General features: G+C 37.3%; 1 protein-coding gene across 4 annotated transcripts in view; it reads right to left on the bottom strand.

Annotated features, from left to right (window-relative positions):
* Positions 1-11,818: 11,818 nt before the first annotated feature.
* The window catches only part of N4BP2 (NEDD4 binding protein 2), an 83,783-nt gene continuing 71,656 nt past the window's right edge, over positions 11,819-23,945 (bottom strand). For all 4 annotated transcript variants that reach the window (XM_059382797.1, XM_059382787.1, XM_059382790.1 and 1 more), the window contains 3 exons: positions 23,283-23,451; positions 16,649-16,772; positions 11,819-15,422 (listed from right to left, as the gene is read on the bottom strand). In XM_059382797.1, coding sequence (XP_059238780.1) covers positions 15,377-15,422; positions 16,649-16,772; positions 23,283-23,451 — 339 coding nt within the window. In that variant the 3' untranslated portion in view covers positions 11,819-15,376. The remainder of the gene's footprint in view (positions 15,423-16,648; positions 16,773-23,282; positions 23,452-23,945) is intronic.

The following is a 23,945-nucleotide window of genomic DNA, read 5'->3' as shown; positions in this document are numbered from 1 at the left end:
CCCAACCCCGCCTTTTGGGTTTTGCTGAGAAATTTTGCAACTTTTACTTCCAGGCTCTCATTAGTAGAGTCACATTTATCTTAAGAGTCTTCATTTAATACATGTAATACATATTCTCAGTCATTCCATTATTATCCACATATATTACAAGGCTCACTATCCACTCATCACTTTTCCCCTTCTCCTTCACCTTCTCCTTTCTTGAGATCTCTATTCTTATTCATTCATTGTTTAGTTACAGCCCTCTTTTCACAGTTTTCTTGGATGGGGTATGAGTGATATATTCTTGGAATCCTTACATTTCTGCAGTCCTTTCCTCCTGGCAGGTGAATGATGTTAGGTTGGAAAGAGACTTACCTCTTGGGTTACATTCCTTTTCTCCAAATAGGGATAGACATTATTCCACTGTCTCATGCCAGTCTGATTCTTTTCTCTTTGTAAATTATTTACTCTTTCTGTCTAGAAACTTAAAAGGTTTTTCTCTTCGACGTTGGTATTCAGGAATGCTGTCAGAATATGTTTAAAGTGTGTTCTTTTCTCATCAACTCTGCCTAAGACTTAGGGCACTTTCAATTGCAAATATAAGTTTTCATTTAGCTCAGGAAAATTTACATCTATTACATTTGGTCTTCCCTTGTAATTCACTCTGGAACTCCTATTACCTACACATTAGATCTCTGGATTTGTCCTCTTTCTTCTAGCAATGAAAGTATCCCTTTAAGAATTTGAAGAGATAATATTAATGTTTTTCCTGATAATACTGGATCATCACCAACATCAATTAAATTATCTGGTTATAACATTTTGCTACTACACTGTAGCCTAAAGTGAAATGTAACAAAATGCATGTCATTTGCATACTAGATAATTCACTCTATCAAGGTTGGCTTTTGGGGCGCGTGGGTGGCTCAGTGGGCTTAGCTTCTGCCTTCGGCTCAGGTCATGATCTCAGGGTCCTGGGATGCAGTCCCACATCAGATCCGGCTCTGCTCATCAGGAAGCTCTCTGCTTCCCCCCCCCCCCCCCCCCCGCACCCCTGGCTGTGTGTGATACCTCTCTCTCTCTCTCTCTCTCTCTCTCTCTCGTCAATAAATAAATAAAAATCTTTAAGTTTGGCTTTTTTCACTATATTTTAAAATGTACATCTATTAATTATGTCTATTTTAAAAATATATATTTAAAGCAATATACACACAGTCTTTTTAAAAATTTGTTCAGATAATGAAAGTAAAATCTTTCTCTCCTACCTCTGACTCCCCAGGCCCACTCCTAAGGTAACCTGTTCTTCACAGTTTCTTACAAAACCTTTCAGAAATTCTTCATGTATAACAAAAATTATTACTATAGGAGTATCCATAGCTTCTTTTCATCCTCCTACCTACTAACAAAGCTTTTTGCCATTTGCACCCTGATCCCTTCCCACCTGCTACGTTCCTGTCTCCCACTGCCTTGTTCTGTGGACGGGACAAACAGGAGTGGAGGACTGAAACATAAAGAAGCAAAGAAGTCCAGGGAGGAGATTTATATCCAAAAAGCCCAGACCTATTCACTACAGGGAAAAGGATTAAAAAAAAAAAACAGGAAAGAAAGGTATCGGGGTGACAGACAAGGACTAGTACTGGCAGAGATATCAGGGAAGGTTTTGGCAAAAAAGACAGGCTTTGGGGTGTGTATTGGATATGAGAGAGTGAGAGACAGAAAGACTAAAGACTATGTGGATATGCAGTTAAAGAAGTGTTCATGCAAGTTATGTTTTATATAACTTGTGTTATATAAAACACAAATGTTTCATAAACAGTTTTTGAGGAATACGAAGATTAGAATTACTTTCACTATCTTATAAGCACAAAACCCTCTGAGGTTGTCATTTGAGGTCCATGATCTATTCCATTCTTTCTATGTGTGGGTTTGCATTCATGTATGTGTGTGTATACGTAGGTCTATGTATGTGTTTAGAAAGAGATGTATAGTATGTAAATAGATTTATCTACACATATCCTTTTTAAAATTTATTATTATTATTTCTTAAGTAAGCTCTACATCCAACATGGGCCTTGAACTCACAACTCTGAGATCAAGAGTCACATGCTCCATTGAGCCAGCCAGGTGCCCCCACAGATATCCTTTCTTAAAAAAAACACAAATGTGGGTGCCTGGGTGGCTCAGTGGGTTAAGCTGCTGCCTTCGGCTCAGGTCATGATCTCAGGGTCCTGGGATCGAGTCCCGCATCGGGCTCTCTGCTCAGGAGGGAGCTTGCTTCCCTCCCTCTCTCTCTGCCTGCCTCTCTGTCTACTTGTGATCTCTGTCAAATAAATAAATAAAATCTTTTAAAAATTTAAAAAAAAAACAAATGTGTAAATACACTTTTGCACCTTGTTTCTTTCCCCCTTAAACATATAGATTGATTGATTTCTATCCTGCCTACTTCCTAAAAAAATCTGAGTTCAGGGGTGCCTGGGTGGCTCAGTGGGTTAAAGCCTCTGCCTTCGGCTCAGGTCATGATCCCGGGGTCCTGGGATGGAGCCCCACATCGGGCTCTCTGCTCAGCGGGGAGCCTGCTTCCTTCTCTCTCTCTCTCTGCCTGCCTCTCTGCCCACTTGTGATCTCTGTCTGTCAAATAAATAAATAAAATCTTTTTTAAAAAATTATTTTAATAAAAAAAAAATCTGAGTTCGTTTACAATAAAATCATAGGCCAATTTTTAACATGACTCCAAGGACAAAGACCAAAACGTAAAAGGACCAAGGGAGAAACTATATTCAGAAATTCTAGCCAATAGTTTCATTTCATGAATGTAATAAAAAATTAATAAGGTACTTTAAAAATAGATTCCGGGGCGCCTGGGTGGCTCAGTGGGTTAAAGCCTCTGCCTTCGGCTTAGGTCATGATCCTAGCATCCTGGGATCCAGCCCCGCATCGGGCTCTCTGCTCAGCAGGGAGCCTGCTTCCCCCTCTCTCTCTCTGCCTGCGTCTCTGCCTACTTGTGATCTCTATCAAATAAATAAATAAAATCTTTTTTAAAAAAATAATAAATAAAAATAGATTCCTAAGTAACCAAATGCCAAACATTATTTTTGAAGGGAAGAAATTAATTTTACCTAAGAAAAGACCAAACAGTGAAAAGAAAACCTTAGCCCAGAGCTTAAGAAGACAGTGAGAGCTCCATCCATGTCAGAACCGTGGCAAAGAAATTCAGGAGAGTGCCATCAGTTCTCGATTGTTTATACAAGCAGAGAAACCAAGATAAACCAAACTAGTGGGTCATTTTTTAAGTATATGTTATTGGCTTTTATATATCCAGATGGATAAGTGATCAGTAAGTAAGTGTGCAAACAGAACAACGAGGTCCTGCTACAAAGAACGGTTCCAGAAGATCTGGGAAATTGTTCGTTTCCCACAATCCTCTCGGTGACTGCATCCATCTCATCCCTCCAGTACGTGTAAAACATTAGATTAAAGCAGAATAATCCTTATAAATCTTTCCTCAAAATGGAGCTGTGTTGAGTCAGATCCTATCAGTGTGAAGGATGGGGACCACACAAATAAAGAGAACAGGTTTTAATCCATCCACACTTTGGGCAGATGGCTTTCAATCTTCCCCTTCCACTTCATTGCCTGTCACTGTCCTGTGGAATACATACCTAAAATGGATGATCTAGAAATCTGATATCACTTCTGTGACCTTCTCCACTCGGATAACCATCACCTCCATGCTCAGCCACAAATGAAACTATGTTGGGAACAAATATCCACAGTCCCAATATCTTGAACTCCCATATTCTCTCCCTTCCTACAACATCCTTCTACCTTCTCTCTCTCCCCCCGGAACTTTCTGAATCAGTCCTTTACCTCCACAACATCTTCACCTCTATTCCCCAATTCTACCAGCCCCCTCTAGGTTCTGACAATCACTAACCTTACTTCACCCAACTGATGTCTGTTTCTCCTCCCTTCTGAAAACTGGAGAAAAATCACTTAATTGAGAAAATAAGCAAGTACCAGGTGTTGAGGATTGACAGCTCTCAATCCAAAACCCGGTTCTGCCATTTATTAGCTGGTAAAGTTTGGACAAGCAACATAATCTCCCTGAACATCTCTCTCCTTATCTGCAAAATGGGATATTAGCCATTAAGACACTTGCAGCTGTAACAGAAAATCCAAGCTTAAGTAGCTTATTGTCTCCCGCAATAAAGTGGTTAGGAATCAGTACCAGGGTTAATTCAGTGGTTCTGTGATGTCAAGAAAAAAGATTCTTTCCTCTTTATGCTCCACCATCCTCAGCAGATTGCCTGGGGGACTTGGGCATATCTCTTCCTGTTACTACATTGGTGACTGCGTTACCAGGCGTCTCATACAGACCCCAAGTCCTGCTGAAGAAGAGTGCACTTCCTCCCATGTGCCTCTCTGTATTAGTGAAGGAAACCTTTCCTAGAATTCTCCTTAGGTGCCTTTGGCTTGGTCAAATATCCACCCTTGAGCCAAGCACTGGCAAAAGGAAATGGGATTGCCATGATGGCCTTTTCAACCAATCGTAACTCACTTTCTGGGGCTACAGAGCAGCCGAGCTTTCCTCAGCACATTGCCACCAGATACCTAAACAAAAGAAGGCTGTGATAGTAAGAATATCTGTTGTGTATGCCAACAACCTCTGCCATTTGGGCAATAACACCTGCCCCACAAGATGGCTGTAAAGATGATACTGGACACATTTGCAAAGTATCTGGGATGCCCGGCACATGGCAGACATCATGGTTTTTAAAGACGTCCACACATTCTTGAACATTCTTTCAAAAAGTAGAGCTAATTCCCCTACCCTTGAATGCGGGCTGTACTTAACTGACTGGGTTCTAATAGAATTTGGCAAAAATAATGGTGTGAAATTTCCACACTAGGTTACAAAAGGCACTGCAGCTTCTGTTTTTCCTCTCCTGAGTGGCCCACTCTGGAGAAAGCTGCAATGTTGTAAGGACACTCAAGCAGCCTATGGAGAAGCCCACACAGGGAGAAATTAAAGATTACCACCAACAACCAGCACCAATGTACAAGTCATGCAAATGAACCACTGCCAATCTACAAGCCATGCAAAAAGGCTGGAAGTGAATTTCTCAGCCCCAGTCAAGCCTTCAATGGACAGATGCACCAAGCCACTTCTTGGATGCAACCTCATGAAAGACTCCTACCCAGAATGATCCCAGCTAAGCCACTCCAAGAATTCTGGGAAACAGAGAATAATAATTTTCATTGTTTTAAGCCATTAAGTTTTGAAATGATTTTTTTACACAGCAATAGATAATTAATATGGATTTTGGTACCAAATGAGGTTTCTGCTCTAACAAAAACTTTAAAATGCAAGAGTAGCTTTGTAACATGGCAGTAGCCAGAAGCTGGGAGAACTTTGACGAGAAATTTAGTGGAGACTTAAAGAGTCTTGAAGAGACTGCCAGTGAGGGAGGGAAGGTTCATGGGTTTTACTCTGACAGACCAGGTAAAAATGTATCTTGCTTTTCTCCTCCATAAAATTTTAAGTCTGACCATTGCTAAGAGGTAATATGCATCACAGATAAATGCACAGGCTTTGAAGTCTGTCTTGATTTAAATCCCGCCTCCATCACCTCTTATCTATGTAATATTAGGCAAGTTGCTTATGCCTCAGTTTCCCTCAGGGGATTTTTTTGAGGATTATATAAGTTGCCGCATATCAACTATAAATAAATAAACAAACAAACAAACCAGGGTTTCTTTCTGTATCCCACGGCAGAGTTGATTATGGTTGAGAACCAGCAAACCAGAATTGGGGTAGAAGCCAAGGAACATTACCTTGACTGGCCAAAAAAAGAACAAAGTCTTTGTGATGGGCTATCCCAACTAGGGTAGCATTTCTTAAGGTGTTGCCCCACCTGCATTAGAACCATTGGGGTATTTACTTAAAACTTGGGGCCCTACCACCTGAGATTGATTCAGGAAGTCTAAAGGAGGGCAAAAAGCTGGATTTTAACTGAACCTTTTGTGGATGATTCTTGTGTCCACCAAAGTTTGAAAACCATTATCCTGGGGAAAGGAGCCCAGGTAAATAGCCCAAAGATTAATCTCTTTGAACCCTACTGTTTTACCTTAAAAATGAATGCAAAATTGCCCATTCTTCTCCACAATTTATCCATTTTTGTTTTACTATACAAATAAAGTACACTGAATAATAATGCACATAATTTGCCATTGACTGAAATTAATATTCTTGAAAGATCTGCTACCTTTATCCAGGACTCGTGGTAGCCCCCGGCATACATCTACATACCCTAGTTGACATACAAGCTTTTGTAATAACTGTATCAATCCATTTTTAGTGTCTGATTTGACAAGTACCATCAGTATTGTAAATATGGACATTTGATAATTCGGCCTCTGCTCCACTTCTTCTAATGAGACTTTTTGTACCACAGAGACTGAGAAGTTTAAAATTACATTTCCTAGACTCCTCTGGCAGGTAAAAATCTGGATATAAAATAGTGTCCACCCATTAGATACACTATTATGAGATGTGGGAGGTAGAAGTAAGTTGAAGGCACTCTGTCTACTGCTATGTCTCATTCCGATAAAATGTCAAGTTATAGAGAGGTCAGGGTTTTCAGCAACAGTTGTTTGTTACCAACTTTGGGTACACTGAGAGCAGGTGTGGCAATGGTGCCATGGTGGCCTTTTCATTAGGGCAGAGGTGACAGTAGGTTAATTCTGCAGTTTTGAAAGTCATTCTCTGAGCCAAGTCTAAAATTTACTTCTCTAGCTCTTCTACCAACTTTAAAAAAACACTTTTTATTGCAGTTTTAAATATATTCAGAAGTAGAACCAAAAACTAATAAAATGCCAGCTTCAATATTTACCAACTTAGGTCAATCTTATTTTATTTTTTAAGTGCCCCCACCCACCCACTTCATCTTACTTCCAAGTAAACCCCAGACATCATATAATTTTAAATATTTTAGCATGTATCTCTTTTTCAAAAAGTGGACTAAAAAATGTAATCTCTGAGATAACAGAACATTTTGGTCTCTTGCCCCCAGTTCTTGGCACAGAACTCCTGAAACCATTGTAGTAATTTCTGAAGTGATAAAAACACTTGGTGATCTCTTACTTAAAAACCCAGTTCTTGGAACAGAACTCCTGAAACCCTTGTAGTAATTTCCAAAGTGATAAAAACACTAGGTGATCTCTTACTGTATTTGTGCTTGACCCCATTCCTGCCCGACATACAGCTCCTAAAACCCGTTTCTAAGTGATTAGAGCACTAGAAGCATCTTTTATTCTATTGAAGTGACTCTTGTGTGGCTCCTGGTTAGAGGCTGGTCACCATAAAGACCATGCATGATCAGAATCTCAATTTTCAGTCCCAGCCCTCCTCCTGAGACAGGAAAGGGGCTGGAAATGGGAGTCAATAACTGTAGGCCTATGTGAGGAAGCCTCTATAAAACTCCAATACAATGGGGTTTAGAGAGCTTCCAGATAGATGAATACATCCAAATAGAAAGGGTGATGCACCCCAACTCCAAGGGACAGAAGCCCCTGGACTCGAGACCCTCCCAGATCCGAGGTCTCACCCGGGATCTCTTCATCAGGCTGTCCGTTTGTGCCCTTTATCGTATCCTTTAATAATCTAGTATATGTAAGGAAATGTTACCCCGAGTTCTGTAAGCCACTCTAACAAATTTTCAAACCATGAGGAGAGGATGTGGGAACCCCCAATTTATAGCCAAGTTGGATAGTTGTGGGTAACCTGGGGACCTACTTATTACTTGCAACCAGCATCTGAGGTTGGGGGGGACAGTCTTGTGGGACTGAACCCTTAACGTGTGGATGTTACCTCCAGGTAGATCATGTAAGAACTGAGCTGAATTGTAGACACCCAATTTATCTCAAGAGAATTGCTTGATGTGGGGGAAAACTCCACACATTTGGTGACCAGAGAAGGGTGTTTTGTGTAAGCAGTAAAGAGACACAGAAAAGAAACACACAGGGGAAGGATTAGGTTTTCCCTACAAAAGAGAGAAAGAGATGGGGGGGGGGGGGACTGTATTTTTCCTAATATGACTACAGTATCAGCATCCCTAAAATAAATAGATAAATGGATAAATAGATCTTTAATATAATTAAGTGTCCAGTCAATGTTCACATTGCCAGTCCTTGTTATTGTCATTAAAAAAACTCAATAGTTTTTGCTGAACAAATAAAGTCCATAAATTGTAACTGGCTGATATGCCTCTTCCATCTTAATGTATAGGTTCCCTTCCCATCTGTGTGTGTGTGTGTGTGTTTTTTTCCTTTTGTAATTTATTTGAAGAAACTGTTGTTAGAGCATCCCACAGTCTGTATTTTGGTGGTCACATCCCATGGTGTTGACATAATCCTCTGTCCTCTGTAATTCATATAAACTGGTTGTTAGATCTACAGGCTTGATCAGATTTAGGCTTGGTTTCCACTGACTTTTGAGTCCCCAGTTGTATATTAGATACCTTTCCAGGAGAGTAGAAACTACCAAAAAAAACCCAAAACAAAACGAAATAAAAAACAAAACAAAAAGCATAATACTGTGCATTCAATCAGACAGACAACCGCAAGGCATACATACCTCATTTCACTGCTTTTGCTGTACTGTAGTTCACAGATACTGCATTTTTACAAAATGAAGGTCTATGGTGACCCTGCATCACGCAAGTCTATTGGTGCCACTTTTCCAACAGCATTTGCTCATTTTTATCTCTTTGTTGTTTTTGGTCATTCTCAAAATATTTCAAGCTTTTTCATTATTATATTTGTTATTATGATCTGTGATCAGTGTCTTTATGTTTCCACTGTCATTGTCTTGGGGCAGGGAGCACAAACCGTGTGCAAACTCAATTAGTAAATGTTGCATGTGTTCTGACCTCCATCATTGGCTGAGCCACCATTTCTCTCCCTCCTTGGGCCTCCCTATTCCCTGAGACACAGTAATACTGAAATTAGGCCAATTAATAACACTATAGTTGCCTCTATGCGTTCAAGTGAAAGGAAGAGTCACACGTCCCTCACTTTAAATCAAAAACTAAAAATGATTAAGCTTAGTGAGGAAGACCTGTTGAAAGCCAAGACAGGCCAAAAGTGAGACCTCCTGTACCAGTTGGACAAGCAGTAAATGCAAAGGGAAAGTTCTCGAAAGGAAATTAAGAGTGCTACTTCAGTGATTCCATGAGTAAGAGAGTAAAACAGCCTTACTGCTGGTATGGAGGAAGTTCTGGGGGTCTGGATAGAAGATCAAACTAGCCACATAATTCCCTTGAGCCAAAGCCCAATCCAGACTCTCTCCAATTCTGTGAAGGCTCAGAGAGGTGAGGAAGCTGCAGAAGATAAGTCTGAGGCCAGCAGAGGCTGGTTCATGAGGTTAAAGGAGAGACGCAGGTAAAGCAGCAAGTGCTGATGGAGAAGCTGCAGCGGCTTCCCCAGAGGATCTAGTTCAGGTCATGAGCAAAGGTGGCCACATGACACAGACTTCCGATGTAGATGAAACACCTTCTAACAGCTAATGCAGCCGGAGTCTTTTAAGTTGAGGCTTCCATTCACAGTTCCAAAACCCGAGGGCCCTAAGTCTACTCTCCCTGTGCTCCATAAACAGAACAAAGCCTGGCTGACAGCACATCTGTTATAACACAGTTTACTGAATATTTTAAGCCCACAGTTGAAACCTACTGCTCAGGAAAAAAAAAGATTCCTTTCAAAATAGGACTACTCATCAACAACGTACCTGGTCACCCAAGAACTCTGACGGAAATGGAGGAGATTACTGTTGTTTTCAGGCCTGCTAACACAAATTCCATTCTGCAGCCCATGGACGGAGGAGTCACTTTGACTTTCAAGCCTTATTATTTTAAGAAACCTGTTACATAAGGCTATCCCTCTTATAGACAGTAATTCCTTGAATGGACCTGAAAGCCTTCTGGAAAGTTCACCATTCTCAATGCCATTAAGAACATTCCGAATTCATGGTAAGAGGTCAAAATGTCAACATTAATGGGAGTTTGAGAGAAGGTGATTCCAACCCACATGGATGACCTGGAGGGATTCAAGACCTTGGTGGAAAAAATAACTGTAGATATAATGCAAACAGCAAGAGAACTAGAATGAGAAGTGGAGCCTGCGGATGTGAATGAACTGCTGTAATCCCATAAAACTTTAACAGATGATAAGTTGCTTCTTCTGGATGAGCAAAGAAAGTGGTTTCTTGACATGGAATCTACTCCTGGTGAAGATGCTGTGAAGACTGTTGAAATGACAACAAAGGATTTAGACTATCAAAAAAACGTCATGGATAAAGTAGTGACAGGGTTCAAGAGGACTGACTCTCAATTCTGAGAGGTCAGCTGTGGGCAAAGTGCCATCCAACACCATCACATGCTACAAAGAAACCATCATAAAAAGAAGAGTTAATCAATGCAGCAAACTTTATTGTCTTATTTTATGAAATTGCTACAACCAGCTTAAACCTTCAGGAAACACCACCCTAATCATCCATGTTGGTTAGTAATATTATTTGAATATTTAAGTTAAAATAGACTGTGATTTCCTTTTTTATTATTCCTACCACAGGGTAATCGTCAACAAAGATATGTTGATAGAATGCAACAAGAACTGATTTTCACATTATTTGCAAACAATGGTCAAAAATGATATGGCAGAAACTGCCATGAATTCCCCTAATGCACATTCTCTTTCCTCCAAGAGAATGCCCAAATTTTAGCTGAACGTATAGTAGACTGAAATAAAGACAATTTCCCAGCCTCTCTTGCAGATAGATATGACCACATGACTAAGTTCCAGCCAATAAGATGTAAGTGGAAGTATTGCATGGCAACTTCCAAAAATCTTCTACAAAAGATCGCTGGCCCCTGCCCACTGCTCCTTTCTTCTTTGTCCTTCCTCCAACAGAATGCAGATGTGATTATTAGAGCTCGAGGTACCCACTACCCTGGTTTAGGAATCGATGACCACACCTGGGGTATGATAAGAGTGGTGAGCTAAAATAAAAGGATCCCAGATCTCCAAAAACTCCGTGGAAAAGAGCACACCCATTGGTCCTGCAGTCCCCAGCTCTGGAATTTTATATGAGGAGAAAAATGAACTTTTATGTTTGTTATTGGGAAAAACCCACAATACCAGCTTCCTTTGTATAAGGGAGGAAGACAGATTTATAAGTGGCAGTTTTTCAAACACATGTACTGTGTAGCCACATCTCTCTTAGTTGGGGGTAATAGGATATTCTTTCTTTCAAAGTAATTATTTTTATTCTTATGAAAATGTAACTCCTCTATAGTTGGAGTTAGAGAACCCAGGTTCAAGTCTTACCTCTGCACTTAATGAGCCAATGGATCACCTTCCCTAAGACTTTGTAAGACACAATGTAATAAGATTCTCTTGAGCCTTAAAATATAACCTATATGGAAGTGTTTCACAATATAAGTAACTACACAGGGATAGCTGACTGGAATTATAAGATACCTGTGGGGAGAAATGGTCTCAGGTTGTATCTCCAGTAACGAGTGCTCAATAAATATTTGTTGAAGAGATATTTTGCAGTCCTTGGTAAATGGGTGAATTGTTCTGCTTTGGAGTGAATAAATGTTCACAAGTCTTTAATATTGATTAAAGTATTACTTAAGTTTCTTAGAGCCAATTCTTAATTTTGCTATCAGTCAAAAGACACAAAGGTGTGAAAAAACAAACCTAGCTAATCCATTTATCTAGTTCAAAAATGGACCCCAATTTACTATAGCAAAATAATTTAAGAACACAGTTGTGGTACAGAAATAAAAGTTTTATGACCCTTTTCTTTTCCTTGAAATTACAAAGTTACATATAAAGACACACTTTAATATTTAAACCACTAACCTTACCACATCAAATGAAGGATTTCCTCACACTGGACTGTGGCTAAAGTATTTTATTAAATTAAGTATGTAATTTGCAAATGGTTTCATAAGAAATTTTAAAAGCAAAGTTATAAAACATTTTCAATAAAAAAGTACAGAGTTAACAGCAAAATTACATTTTCTTTATAGTACAAATAAAAACATTACATTTCTGATACACTGTCTGAAAATCTTATAATATATTCTCCAACTGATAGCTGCAATATTATATTTTAATGAGAAGTTTCACCGTTAATTCAATTATTTGCTAGTAACAGGTTCATCATTTGGACCATAAAAGTCAACTGCTCAACTTTAAGGAAAATAATAAAATTTCTCATTAGATAATGTTAAGTTACAAAAGGCTCTCCAGGATATACATGTATGCCAGCCTTGTTTCTCTACTAAATTCTGTAGAGGCATTAAGTAATATGTAAACTTCAATTACATTTTAAAAATAAGCACCATTAACATACATTCTACATAAATTTACTTTACCTTTTAAATGACACTTTTTTTGGCCACACAAACATTTAAATCTGTTCTCTTTACCATGTAAATAAAAATACGCAATATTTAACCACTCCACAGAAAACTACCAAACTTTACCTCATTGCACAATGGAAAAGCACTTGGAAAAAACACTTGGAAAAAAAAACAGCACACGTTATTTTTGTGTCTTTTTTATAGATTTTGTCATTTTCTTAAATTGAGAGCAGTTAAAACATTGTCAGAGCAATTTCCTGAGTCTCAAAGTTTCTAATATCCAGCTCAGAAATAACCAATCTTGCTATTATACATTTCTTTTTCTAAGAACACACACAAAACATTTTAATTTAAAAAGAGAAAGACCAAAATAAGGACTGGAAACAATCCAACAGAAGAATTGTTTAACTTTTCTTTTCAAAATGTGTTATAATATGCAAGACACTTTAAAGTATAAGTCAGATTTTCTACCATATAATACGTCCTATATTTAAAGGCCATAGAATTGCAAATAGTGTAGAAACACTAATAAAGTGATGAAACCTCAACTTGAAAATAATACAGAACTACAGAACTATATGGACAGCCAATAAATCTAAGACAACATGCTTCCAAGTATCACGTTGAAGTAAGGAAGTGGATGAACTGAAAATACTGTTAAAGAGTTTCCTCAGTCCAACCTACTTCCACTGTGGTTTCCACATTAGTTCTCTTTTTTTTTCCTGGTAGATACAAGTGAGAGACTACCGAAAAAAACTAATTGTTACTAAAACCTTCCAAACTACAGAAGTGTTATACTTTTAGAAGATCGATACACTTGCAAAGAGCCATTTTAATGAGTCCTGGATTAGCACAAATACACCAATACCTGAAAACTTCGATAATCCCCACACTGTCTTTACTTATGACACACAGGATTTGGAAAGCAAGGGAAGAATTTGATAAGCCCTGAACCTTTGGCATGCAGGATTTAGAAACGGGCAAACAAAACAAGAAAAGAGCAACTATAAAATTTTCTTTCATAATTATGTTGTTTAAACTATGCTAGACAGTGGGGTGGGAGTCTGTTTAGAATTAAACAACTTCATAAAAACACAAGATGCTCAAAATTTGCCTAAATACTTACAAATGATGATTAAGAAAAATACCCGAGATATACCAAAATAAAGCCTAAAGTTGAGGTTGGTACAGCAGAAAACGTAACCTCTTTCATTTGGTTTCTGCCCACAAAATACCTCACCCCTTGTTCATTTTTATTGCTCCCATGTTAATCATAATTACAATAACACAAATAAATTTATCTGAAGTGCACAAAAGCGACACTTTCTTAAACGGGGTGAGGAACTATAAAAACATGGAAAGCTAGTATGCAGCTGTACACACTCGAATAACTCCGGGTTTTAGCACTGTTATTCACATTTCCTAAATCATATTAATTTATACATAGAAATATTTTATTTCACTAACAACTGTAGTTTCATAATAAGTTCTTAAAATGAATTGCTTTATTTTTAATTTATATAACTCTTCTAGACGTTACAAAAAATATGTTAAACTGTTGGTTTTTCTTTTTTAAACAAATTATTATCAAACATAAGAATAATATTTCAATACCACTCACTAAGTACTTCTAAATAATAAATTTATTTTTATTTTTGAGGAAGTAAATTTAATGATATAGCTCTTTTAAAAGCATGCTTTCATGATATATAAAAACATGTTTTTGAGTTATTTTCATTAAAATGTCTGTTCTTTTGGGAAACCATTCTATAATTCAGGATTCTTTCAGGAACAGCTCGACCCTGTAATTCCTGATCCAAATGATTTTTAAGCTTATCAAAAAGCAACACAACCATTTGTTAAATTACATATGTTGGAAACAGTCTCCATATCCAAAGTCAATAAGCCATTGTTTCATGTTGGAAAATTATACTTTACCACATTAAACTTGCGTAAATGAAATTATAATTGACATACTAACGGGACTTTTTAGCTCACACACACAAGAAGTCAATCAAAGTTTCCCTTCAAAAAGCTGGCTCATTTTAAAAACAAGGGTAAAAAACTTTCAAATTGTAAAGATTCCTTTTAAGATTATATCAAAAATGTCTTCTATATTTGCTTTAAATTAATAGAGGACTTTAACCTACTGCACTTTAGAAATCATATGCTTCAAATATAAAATATAGCTCTTTAGTACCGTCTTAAATACCATTTACACAGACAGCTCTAGAAGCAGTTCTATAAGCCACCAATACTTGGTAGATTATCTAACCATTTCTCCTTCTCTAAAAACTTTTCTGCCTACAGAAGGCATAAAACTGTAATATAATCTCAAGCTCCAACTTTCCTCCTAGAAAATGCACACACACAAACAAAAGGTAAGAGATCAAGATCATATACAAGACCAAGGAAAGTGCAAATGGCATGCCTTCCTTCCTGTAAGATATGGCAAAATGAAACTTTTTTTTGTATTTAGTTTTGAAATCAAAAAGTATTCAAGTGTTTTTGTTAGATTATCTTTTCTTCACTACTACTACTACTACTACTTCTACTCCTTTTAATACAAGGCTTTGATGGGCATGAACCAGGTCTCAAAGCACTTTAAAATACCTTTCAAAGATGCCTTTAGGATATTACTAAATGTTAAACAATTAATACAAAGGTATTTTTTTCTCTGAGAAAGAGTCAGAGCACTTCAAACTTCGAAACAGCAGCTAATACTTTTCTTAGACATTTTATAATCAATAAAAATTCTCTTTAATATAACAGACAACATATTTGGCATTTGACTCAGTAAAAAACTATTTTTTTCGAGTTCTGAAAAACATCATCATAATGTTTTTACTATAACTGGACATTTCTAATAAACACATGTTTACAGTAAAAATGACTAAATTTACCGCAAATAAAACTAAGTTTAACCTACAAACCTTCACACGTCTAAGTCAAGGACGTTTATTTTACTTTAGCATGACTTTCAAGCATCCTGGTTTAATTTCAGAGAACCTAAAGAAATGAAAAAGACTTATTTTAGGTAAAAACCTCAGAATGGTTAAGGAGTATATCATGCATGTAATCAATTCCAAGTGTCTATGCCAAATACAATATTTACTATCAAAGTATTCTCCTTTATTAAGTCAATCATCCAGGACCAATATCTATGCTTATGTATCCTTCAATCCATTGTAAAAATAAAGAATCCTAAAGCTAGGGGTTACTCCTAACTTAGTAATTATTTAAGATTTTTCAAAACTCTCAAACCTGAATTTGACCTTCATGAAGGAAGAGCATATTGTCTGAAGGATAAGCTGATGTCCGCATTACATTATTTCTACGCATTAAGTGAGTACTAAAAAGAAATATCTAACATAATCGTAAGTCTGATTCCTCAGGCCGTGAAATGCTTCCAAGCCCTTAATGTGAAATTTAAAAAACACTAGTCTCTACAATAGCCCATTAATTCCAACATGATAATGTTCTAGTCCAACTACTTTTTTAACAGACACTCTGAAATGTCACCTGTTCGCATGCTCAGCATTAATGTTACCATTTCCTATAATGTAGCCAAACGACATTTTATTACATGGCATAAATGTAACTAAAACTAGAAGTAAGGGGAGGTTTGGTACTTAATGATAAACATCCTCAGGGAATCTATCCATCAACAGATCTTATTCTTAAGACTTTACTTGTCATTTCCTGTTATTGAATAATAATCACTTAATGAAAAAGGACATGTCATATTCGTTAGTTAAGATCATTACAACACTTGATTTACGGACATGTATAGATTCATAGTGACTGGATGCTTCTGCTAAACTTTAAAAAAATCCAAAATATAATCATATTTTAGTAGAAACCCCCAACTCCTTCCGAAATCTATAAACGCATAAATAGTAATTTTAAACTATGATACATATAATCTCACTATCTTGGATAATACATGATCAAAAAAACACAATTATACTTTCTGTTATATTTTGAATTTATGATAGAAATAGTTTTGTCGAGTGATTGCTTCAACAAGAAACACATCTGTCTTTCATTTCTGGTTTTCTGAACATCATATATCCATCAGGGAATGTTGTATCATAATTTAAGCATAAACTTGTGGCTAATACGAGGTGGTTAAATTTAGTTAACTATTTTAATAAACCATCTGAGCACATGACTAGTGTTTACTATCTGTATATGGGCAATTGCCATTATCAATAACAGAAATCTATACTCACCTGAAGCTATGGCTTGTGAGGTATTTAATGACGGCTGGTTTGATGCGAGCAACTCCTCCTTGGCTGTGGTTTCCTCTCCCCGTAATCACAGACAGATAGGACTTCCCACCATTCTGCTTAAATTCTGTTACAACAGGAATTGGAACAGTTAAAATTCATTTATGTTACATTCTCAATAGAAAACAAACCTGAACTATTCAAACACATATGGAATTATTTTCATGGGGATTTAGATATTTATAAATTCAAAAAGCCCCCAAATTGAGGTTTTTAAATCCATGTTTCATCTATACTGTTTAAGTACAGAAGCCTCAAAGCAACTCATCCACCTAAACACAAGTGAAAGTTCTTCCCCTATGGGGAAGGAGATTTCTGTGTCCTACCAGAATTTCTTTCTAAAATAATGATAATGACAATAACAATATTAATGATATCTTACAATTGTTACACACCTGGAGTGAGGCACTGCTTAAGGCAACTTAATTTATTAACTAAGAATCTTCACAATGGGGGCACCTGGGTGGCTCAGTGGTTAAGCCTCTGCCTTCAGCTCGGGTTGTGATCCCAGGGTCCTGGGATTGAGTCCCACATCAGTTCTCTGCTCCTCAGGGAGCCTGCTTACTCCTCTCTCTCTGCCTGCCTCTCTGCCTACTTGTGATCTCTGACTGTCAAATAAATAAATAAAATCTTTAAAAAAGAAAAAAAAATCTTCACAATGACCCTTTTAATTAAATATTCTGAAGCCAGCCAGCTTTGGTCTGATTAACAGTTCTGCTGTTAATGGCTGGATGGTATGACCATGGACAAGTTATTTAGCCTATCTGTGCCAATTTCCTTATCAGGAAAATGGGATACAGTCTTACTGTTAAAGATAATTGTTAAGAAACTCTTCTAAGGGCAACCTGGCTGGCTCAGGTTGGAAGAAGATGTGACTCTTGATCTCGGGGTTGTGAGTTTCGAGCCTATGTTGAGTACAGAGATTACAAAAAAAAAAAAAAAAAAAACCTTAAAAAAACTCTTCTAAAGAGATAATTTTTAAATATTAAATGAGCCTAGGCCTCTTGTAAGAATATAGATCCTGCTCTGGATATGACCAGGTGAAAATCAAATGTATAAATCCATAAAGTAAGTAACAGCTACAATAAAATAACAAAAACAGTGTTAAGTAAGAGTTGACTTAATGAATTTAATAAATATTTGTTCCTCAATCATAAACAGCACAAATTTTACCTTTAGCATAAAATATACATAATATAAATATTCTATATTCTGCTCATTAAGTTGCCCTAAGACTCCAGCAGATCCACCGTTTTTCAAGTCTCCTATCTCCAAGGCAATATTTAGCCCAAAATTTTAAGAGGGTATGTTGCCCTTGCATTTCTAATTCCTTTTTTGCTTAAGATCTCCATTTCTTTATTTCTTTCTTGCCTTTTTTAAAAAGACATCATTTATTTATTTGAGTGAGAGAGAGTATAAGCAGGGCAGAGAGGGAGGGGCAGAGAGAGAGGGAGAAGCAGACTCCCCGCTGAGCAGGAAGCTCAACACAGGGCTTGATCCCAGAGCCTTGAGATCATGACCTGAGCCAAAGGCAAACACTTAACCAACTGAGACACCCAGGCGCCCCAAGATCTCCATTTCTACTCTAGTCCATACCCATTACTTCAAGCAGTGTTCTGTTCAAAATTCAACTCTTCCTGGGTGCTACATACACAGGATATTCACTTTGAAGAGTTTTTATGCTATACAATTGTTACTTGTGCCCTGTTCTTCATAGATGTGATATTACAAAGTTTATTTTTAAAAAAACCTCAACTCCCATAATAATTCCCTCTCATCACTCCTTCACTGCTGCTCCCCTTATCAGTTAGGGCAGTCATTTATACCACCTCATTTTTAAATTCACTGTTCTGAAAATGTTCCACAGTTAAATTGCGTGCCTCAGATAAAAGTAGGCATTCAAAGGATGGCTACTGAATGAATTAACGTTTATGTTTAGAGGTCCCCAAATTTCACGCTATTCCTAAATTTAACATCCTTAAAAAAAAAAAAAACTATTTAACTCATTTTTAAGCCCAGCTCAGATTTCTTAAATCTGTAAATATTTCTGTGTATATTTCAAAAAGGACTCTTACACACACACACACACACACACACACACACAATATCACCACCATATCTTATAAATAGCTCCTTAATATCATGCTTCTAAAAATGGCTAAAAGTTTCCCTCAACAAAATGTTTTTACAGTAGTTTGCTTAAGTCACAGTTGAAAACAGGTCCACACATTGCATTTGATTGATATATTTCTGAAGTAACTTTTAATCTAAATATTCTCCTTCCTCCTGGGTTTTTCTTTACAATTTGTTGAAAGATTTGGTTTATTTATGGGACACCTGGGTGGCTCAATAGGTTAAGCAGCTGCCTTCAGCTTAGGTCATGATGCCAGGGTTCTGGGACTGAGACCCGCCTTGGGCTCCCTACTCGGCAGGGAGTCTGCTTTTCTCTCTGCCTGCCACTCTGCCTGCTTGTGCGTGCTCTCTCTCTCTGACAAGTAACTAAAAAAAATCTTTAAAGAAAAAAAAAAAACTTTATTTATCCCAGATTTTCACAGCATTGATTGTATGTATCCTCATGGTACTATTTAACCTGTTCCTCTGTTCCCTGTAAATCCCTACAAAGTAGTAAAAACTTCATGGGTGCCTGTGATGCACAGTCCAACCAGAAGGCACATAAAGGTCAGATACTTCTTTTGTTATTCACTCCCAAGTTTGACAATCCCCTTTTATTACTAAAAGTAATGGAGGGCAGAGCCACAGATTGTCCCCTGGATGTATTTCTGTTCAACAATACTACCACCTGGTGGTGACTCGCTGCAACTCCAGACTATCACAGGTGGCAACACGCCCAAGGATAGGCCTGGCGTCAGAAAGGGTTTTGTATCTTGGGTCTGACATTACACAAGTTATTTAACTTTTTTTCTTGTAATCTTTTTTATTAAGATACAGTTAATACAACATAAAGCTCATGATTTTAAAAATGTACAATTCAGTGGCTTTTAGTATAATATTGTGCAACCATAAACACTAACATTCCATCATCTCAGAAAGAAATTTTCTGTACTTGTTGAGCAGTCACTCCCAATCCATACTTTTTAGCCCCAGCAACCACTAATATACTTTCTGTTTCTATTAGTTTGTCTATTCTGAACATTTCATATGAATGGTAATCATATAAAAAGGGGCCCTTGTGTACCTGACTTCTTTCACAAAACGTTTACAAGGCTCATCCATGTTGCATGATGTATCACTACTTGATTTCTTTTTGTGGCTGAATAATATTCCGTTGAATAGATACACCAAATGTTGTTTTCCCTTTTATCAGCTGATAGACATTTAGTTGTTTCTACTTTTTGGCTATTGTGAACATTCACGTTTGTGTGTGAATGAATTGTGCTTTCAATTCTCTTGTGTACATAACCAGGAGCAGAACCTGCTGGTTCATACGGTAACTCTAGGTTAAACTTTTTGAGGAACGCCAACCTTTTCCATAGTGGCTGCACCATTTAACATCCTCACTAGCAACATAAAGGGTTAAGGGATGCCTGGGTAGCTCAGTTGCTTAAGCGACTGCCTTCAGCATAGGTCACGATTCCAGGGCCCTGGGATCGAGTCCCACATCAGGCTCCTTGCTGCCAAAAACTACTAGTTAATTAGAAAGAAAAGGTATATTTACACAGAGAAATCTAGCAGAGTCCCACATGAGCTAAGAAATCAAACTTAACATCACCAATAATGGGCCAAAATGACCACGTTATGGCTTTTGATGTATTTATCAAGGATAATTCAATATCACCTATGTAGTCTTTTTGCCAAAAAAATACTCTGAATCTAATCAGGAGGAAAGAATCAGACAAAACTGTAGGTCAATCTACCAAAAGCTAGGAGTCTTCAAAATGTCAACATAGACAAAAAAACAGGCAACGTAACTATTCCTATTTTTTCTTGAGTAATCTCTACACCCAAAACGGAGCTCGAACTCATGACCCTGAGATCAAGAGTCACATGCTCCATTGATTGAGCTAGCCAGGTGCCCCAAATTATTTCTATATTACTGCAGGCTACAGACACAGGGCAATCAGCTGGAACATATAATGTCTGACTAGATCCTGGCTTAGGGGGAAGAAATGGCACAGCTGTAAAAGACATTTCCATATAGCTGGAGAAATGTGGATGTGGCCTGTATATTAGACAATATTGTTAAAACAATGTTAAATATCTTAAAAGTAACAATGGTACTGTGATTCTGTAGGAGGATGCATTTGTTCTCAAGAGATAAACATGCTAAGGTATTTGGAGGTAAGGTACCACAGTGGTTAACAACTTATTTTCAAATAGTTCAGCAAAAACCAGTTTTAAACAGATTAAGCAAATGTGGCCAAAGGTTAACAACTGATCGATCTGGGTAAAAGATATATCTTTTACAATTGTCTATTATACAATTATTTCAACTTCTCTATGGGTTCTTAATTTTTCAACATAAAAAGCCAGGAAAAGGGGCTCCTGGGTGGCTCAGTGGGTTAAGCCTCTGCCTTCAGCTCAGTTCAGGATCTTGGGATCCTGGGATCGAGCCCCACATCAGGCTCTCTAATCAGCAGGGAGCCTGCTTCCCCCCCCTTCTCTGCCTGCCTCTCTGCCTACTTGGGATCTCTCTCTGTCATATAAAATCTTTAAAAAAAAAATCCAGGAAAAAAGACAGCAATAAGAGTACACATGTTGATATGCAAAGTAAAGCTCACTGTGACATAATAATTAAATGTGAGTAGAGGAATGGATACATTATGATGTACTCAGAATATTATACAGCGGTTACAATAAAAAAATGATACTATCAACATGAGTATATCTTGAAAACTATGCTGAGTGAAAATAAACAGTTTTGTTGAAGGCAGTGTGAAACCATGTACATTTATTTCTTAAAATTCACAAAAGAAATACTACAGAATGATTATTGATGAATGTACATATAGTAAAGGTATTTTAAAAACTAGACAGGAACCAAACTGAAAGATGTTGATTTCCACCAGAAAGATAAGGAAGAAAGAAAAAATGATTGGGAAGAACAGAGGTACCTGACTGGCTCAGTTGGTAGTGTATACCGACTCTTGACCTAAGGATTGTGGGTTCAAGCCCCACACTTAGTGTAAAGATTACTTTAAAAAAAAAAAATCTTAAAAATACCTGGAAAGACTACAAAGGGAAGAGTAAAAACAAAATGTAAAGTATACCTGGTAAAATGTTATCACTTGTTACTTGGATTCATGGGGACACAGGTGTTTCATTATATTACTGTAAGCTTTTCAACATGGTTTTTATGGTAAACAGATGAATTTCCAACCTCTATATTAATCATATTTCATCAAGGATTTAATTGATAAACTTAAAATGATACATTGATAAACTTGCATAAAGTATAAAGCCTCCCTATAAATACTATATATGTAATATCATATATGCATAAGTTAACCAGAATAATATAGCTATCAGAGACAAGGCAGGGTTATGGAGTTCATACCTGGGGCATGGACTCCCATGTCTCCACAATAAAATGGAAGATAAAGAAAAAGCCAAATTCAGAATTCAAAAATAGTCTAGTAGTGGTAAAAGAAGATGACTTCTGGAATTGGAGTCTGGAGTAACTAAAACAGATTGACTTTTTCTAAATGCTACCATTATCCAAATGATAATGAAAAAGAAACAAGATAATTTAATGCATATGAAGTACATGACACTGAATGGAAAAAGATCCTCATCCAAACCCCTTGGAAGAGGTAGAACTTAGAGAAGAGGCAGGTAGTGGCCTTTCCTGAACCTGCAAAGACAAAATACAAGCAGAAAGGGAGAAAGGGAGCACCGCATAATGCACACACTCCGAAAGCCTGCCTTCTGTGATAATTCTGTAAAAATCGTCACTTTACTTCCGCATTTTACTGAACACCTATTGAACAACTGGCATCTAATACACATTCATTAGCTTTAATAAATGTCCACTGAACAAAGATGTCTGATACTCCTGAAAGGTCCCATTTATAAGTCACAGAGGATTCTCAGATTATACCATGCCCCCCCTTTAATATACAGCAAAGGAATACAAATAAAACTGAAGTAGGGAGTCACCTAACAAGAATTAAAAACTTGAAACAAAAAAATATGAGATATGGAAATAAAAAGAAAATGTTAATGACTATGGCAATGAGTTTTCCAAGAAGGTCCCCTTGAAGCATGATTCTAAATACAAATATCCATAAACATGACACAGATATCCTCAGCCGGTGAACTGAGAATCTCCTGATTGGCAAGTTTACTAATATAAGCAAAAACATATTTTCTATTTACTTCCTTTTTAAAAGATTTTATTTATCCATTTGACAGAGAGAGAGAGAGACAGTAAGAGAGGGAACACAAGCGAGAGTGGGAGAGAGAGAGAAGCAGGCTTCCTGCTGAGCAGGGAGCCTGATGCAGAGCTCGATCCAGGACTCTGGGATCATGACCTGAGCCGAAGGCAGGTGCTTAATGACCAAGCCACCCAGATGCCCCATATTTTCCATTTTAAATTTGTCATTACCGCAAGTTTTACCTTCAGTTTTCTGCTGTAAAACTGTCATCAAGTGTTCTATAGCTTCATCCACATGCAGCCCATGGAGGTCTAAAACATTCTGTGGCAGCAGGGAGGCATTGACTTTCTCGAAAATCTCCACAGCAGCAAGGTGATTGGCTTCTTTCATCTTCTGCTCATGGAGGCTACCCTTTTATTTTAAATAGACCACCAGTAAACACTTTTGCTATTTGCTACTTAGAAGACAAGTGAGGAAATAAACAGTGCCCCAAATAAAAGGTAAGACAAAAGAGGGAACAACAAATCTAAAATTTAAAATAATGCAGTGGCCTATGCAAGAAGGCACCAAAGTTTAGGTGAATTTAGGTGAATCAGTAACGTAGTTCTTAAAATACTAAATCATCATTTCTAACAGATTTCCTAATCCAAAAACCATAGAAGAGGAAGACTTAAATAAACATCGCCTATCTCAAGAAGGCTCCATTAGTTATCCTTCAATAATCCTGATCTCATTCAACATCTTGTGGTTACTCCTGAAGCCATCCCTCAAGGTATGTTATTTGGGCTCACGAGGTTATACCAGTTTATCTTTCTCCACTCAATGACAAAAAGCAATCCATATTGGAACCACAAAGCTAAAAAGGAAATCAGATAGGTTTCTTATAATACTATGTCCAATAAGCC

Source organism: Mustela nigripes, chromosome 1, assembly GCF_022355385.1.
Source record: "Mustela nigripes isolate SB6536 chromosome 1, MUSNIG.SB6536, whole genome shotgun sequence".
NCBI classification, from domain to species: domain Eukaryota; kingdom Metazoa; phylum Chordata; class Mammalia; order Carnivora; family Mustelidae; genus Mustela; species Mustela nigripes.
This window is presented reverse-complemented; position numbering and strand designations above follow the sequence as displayed.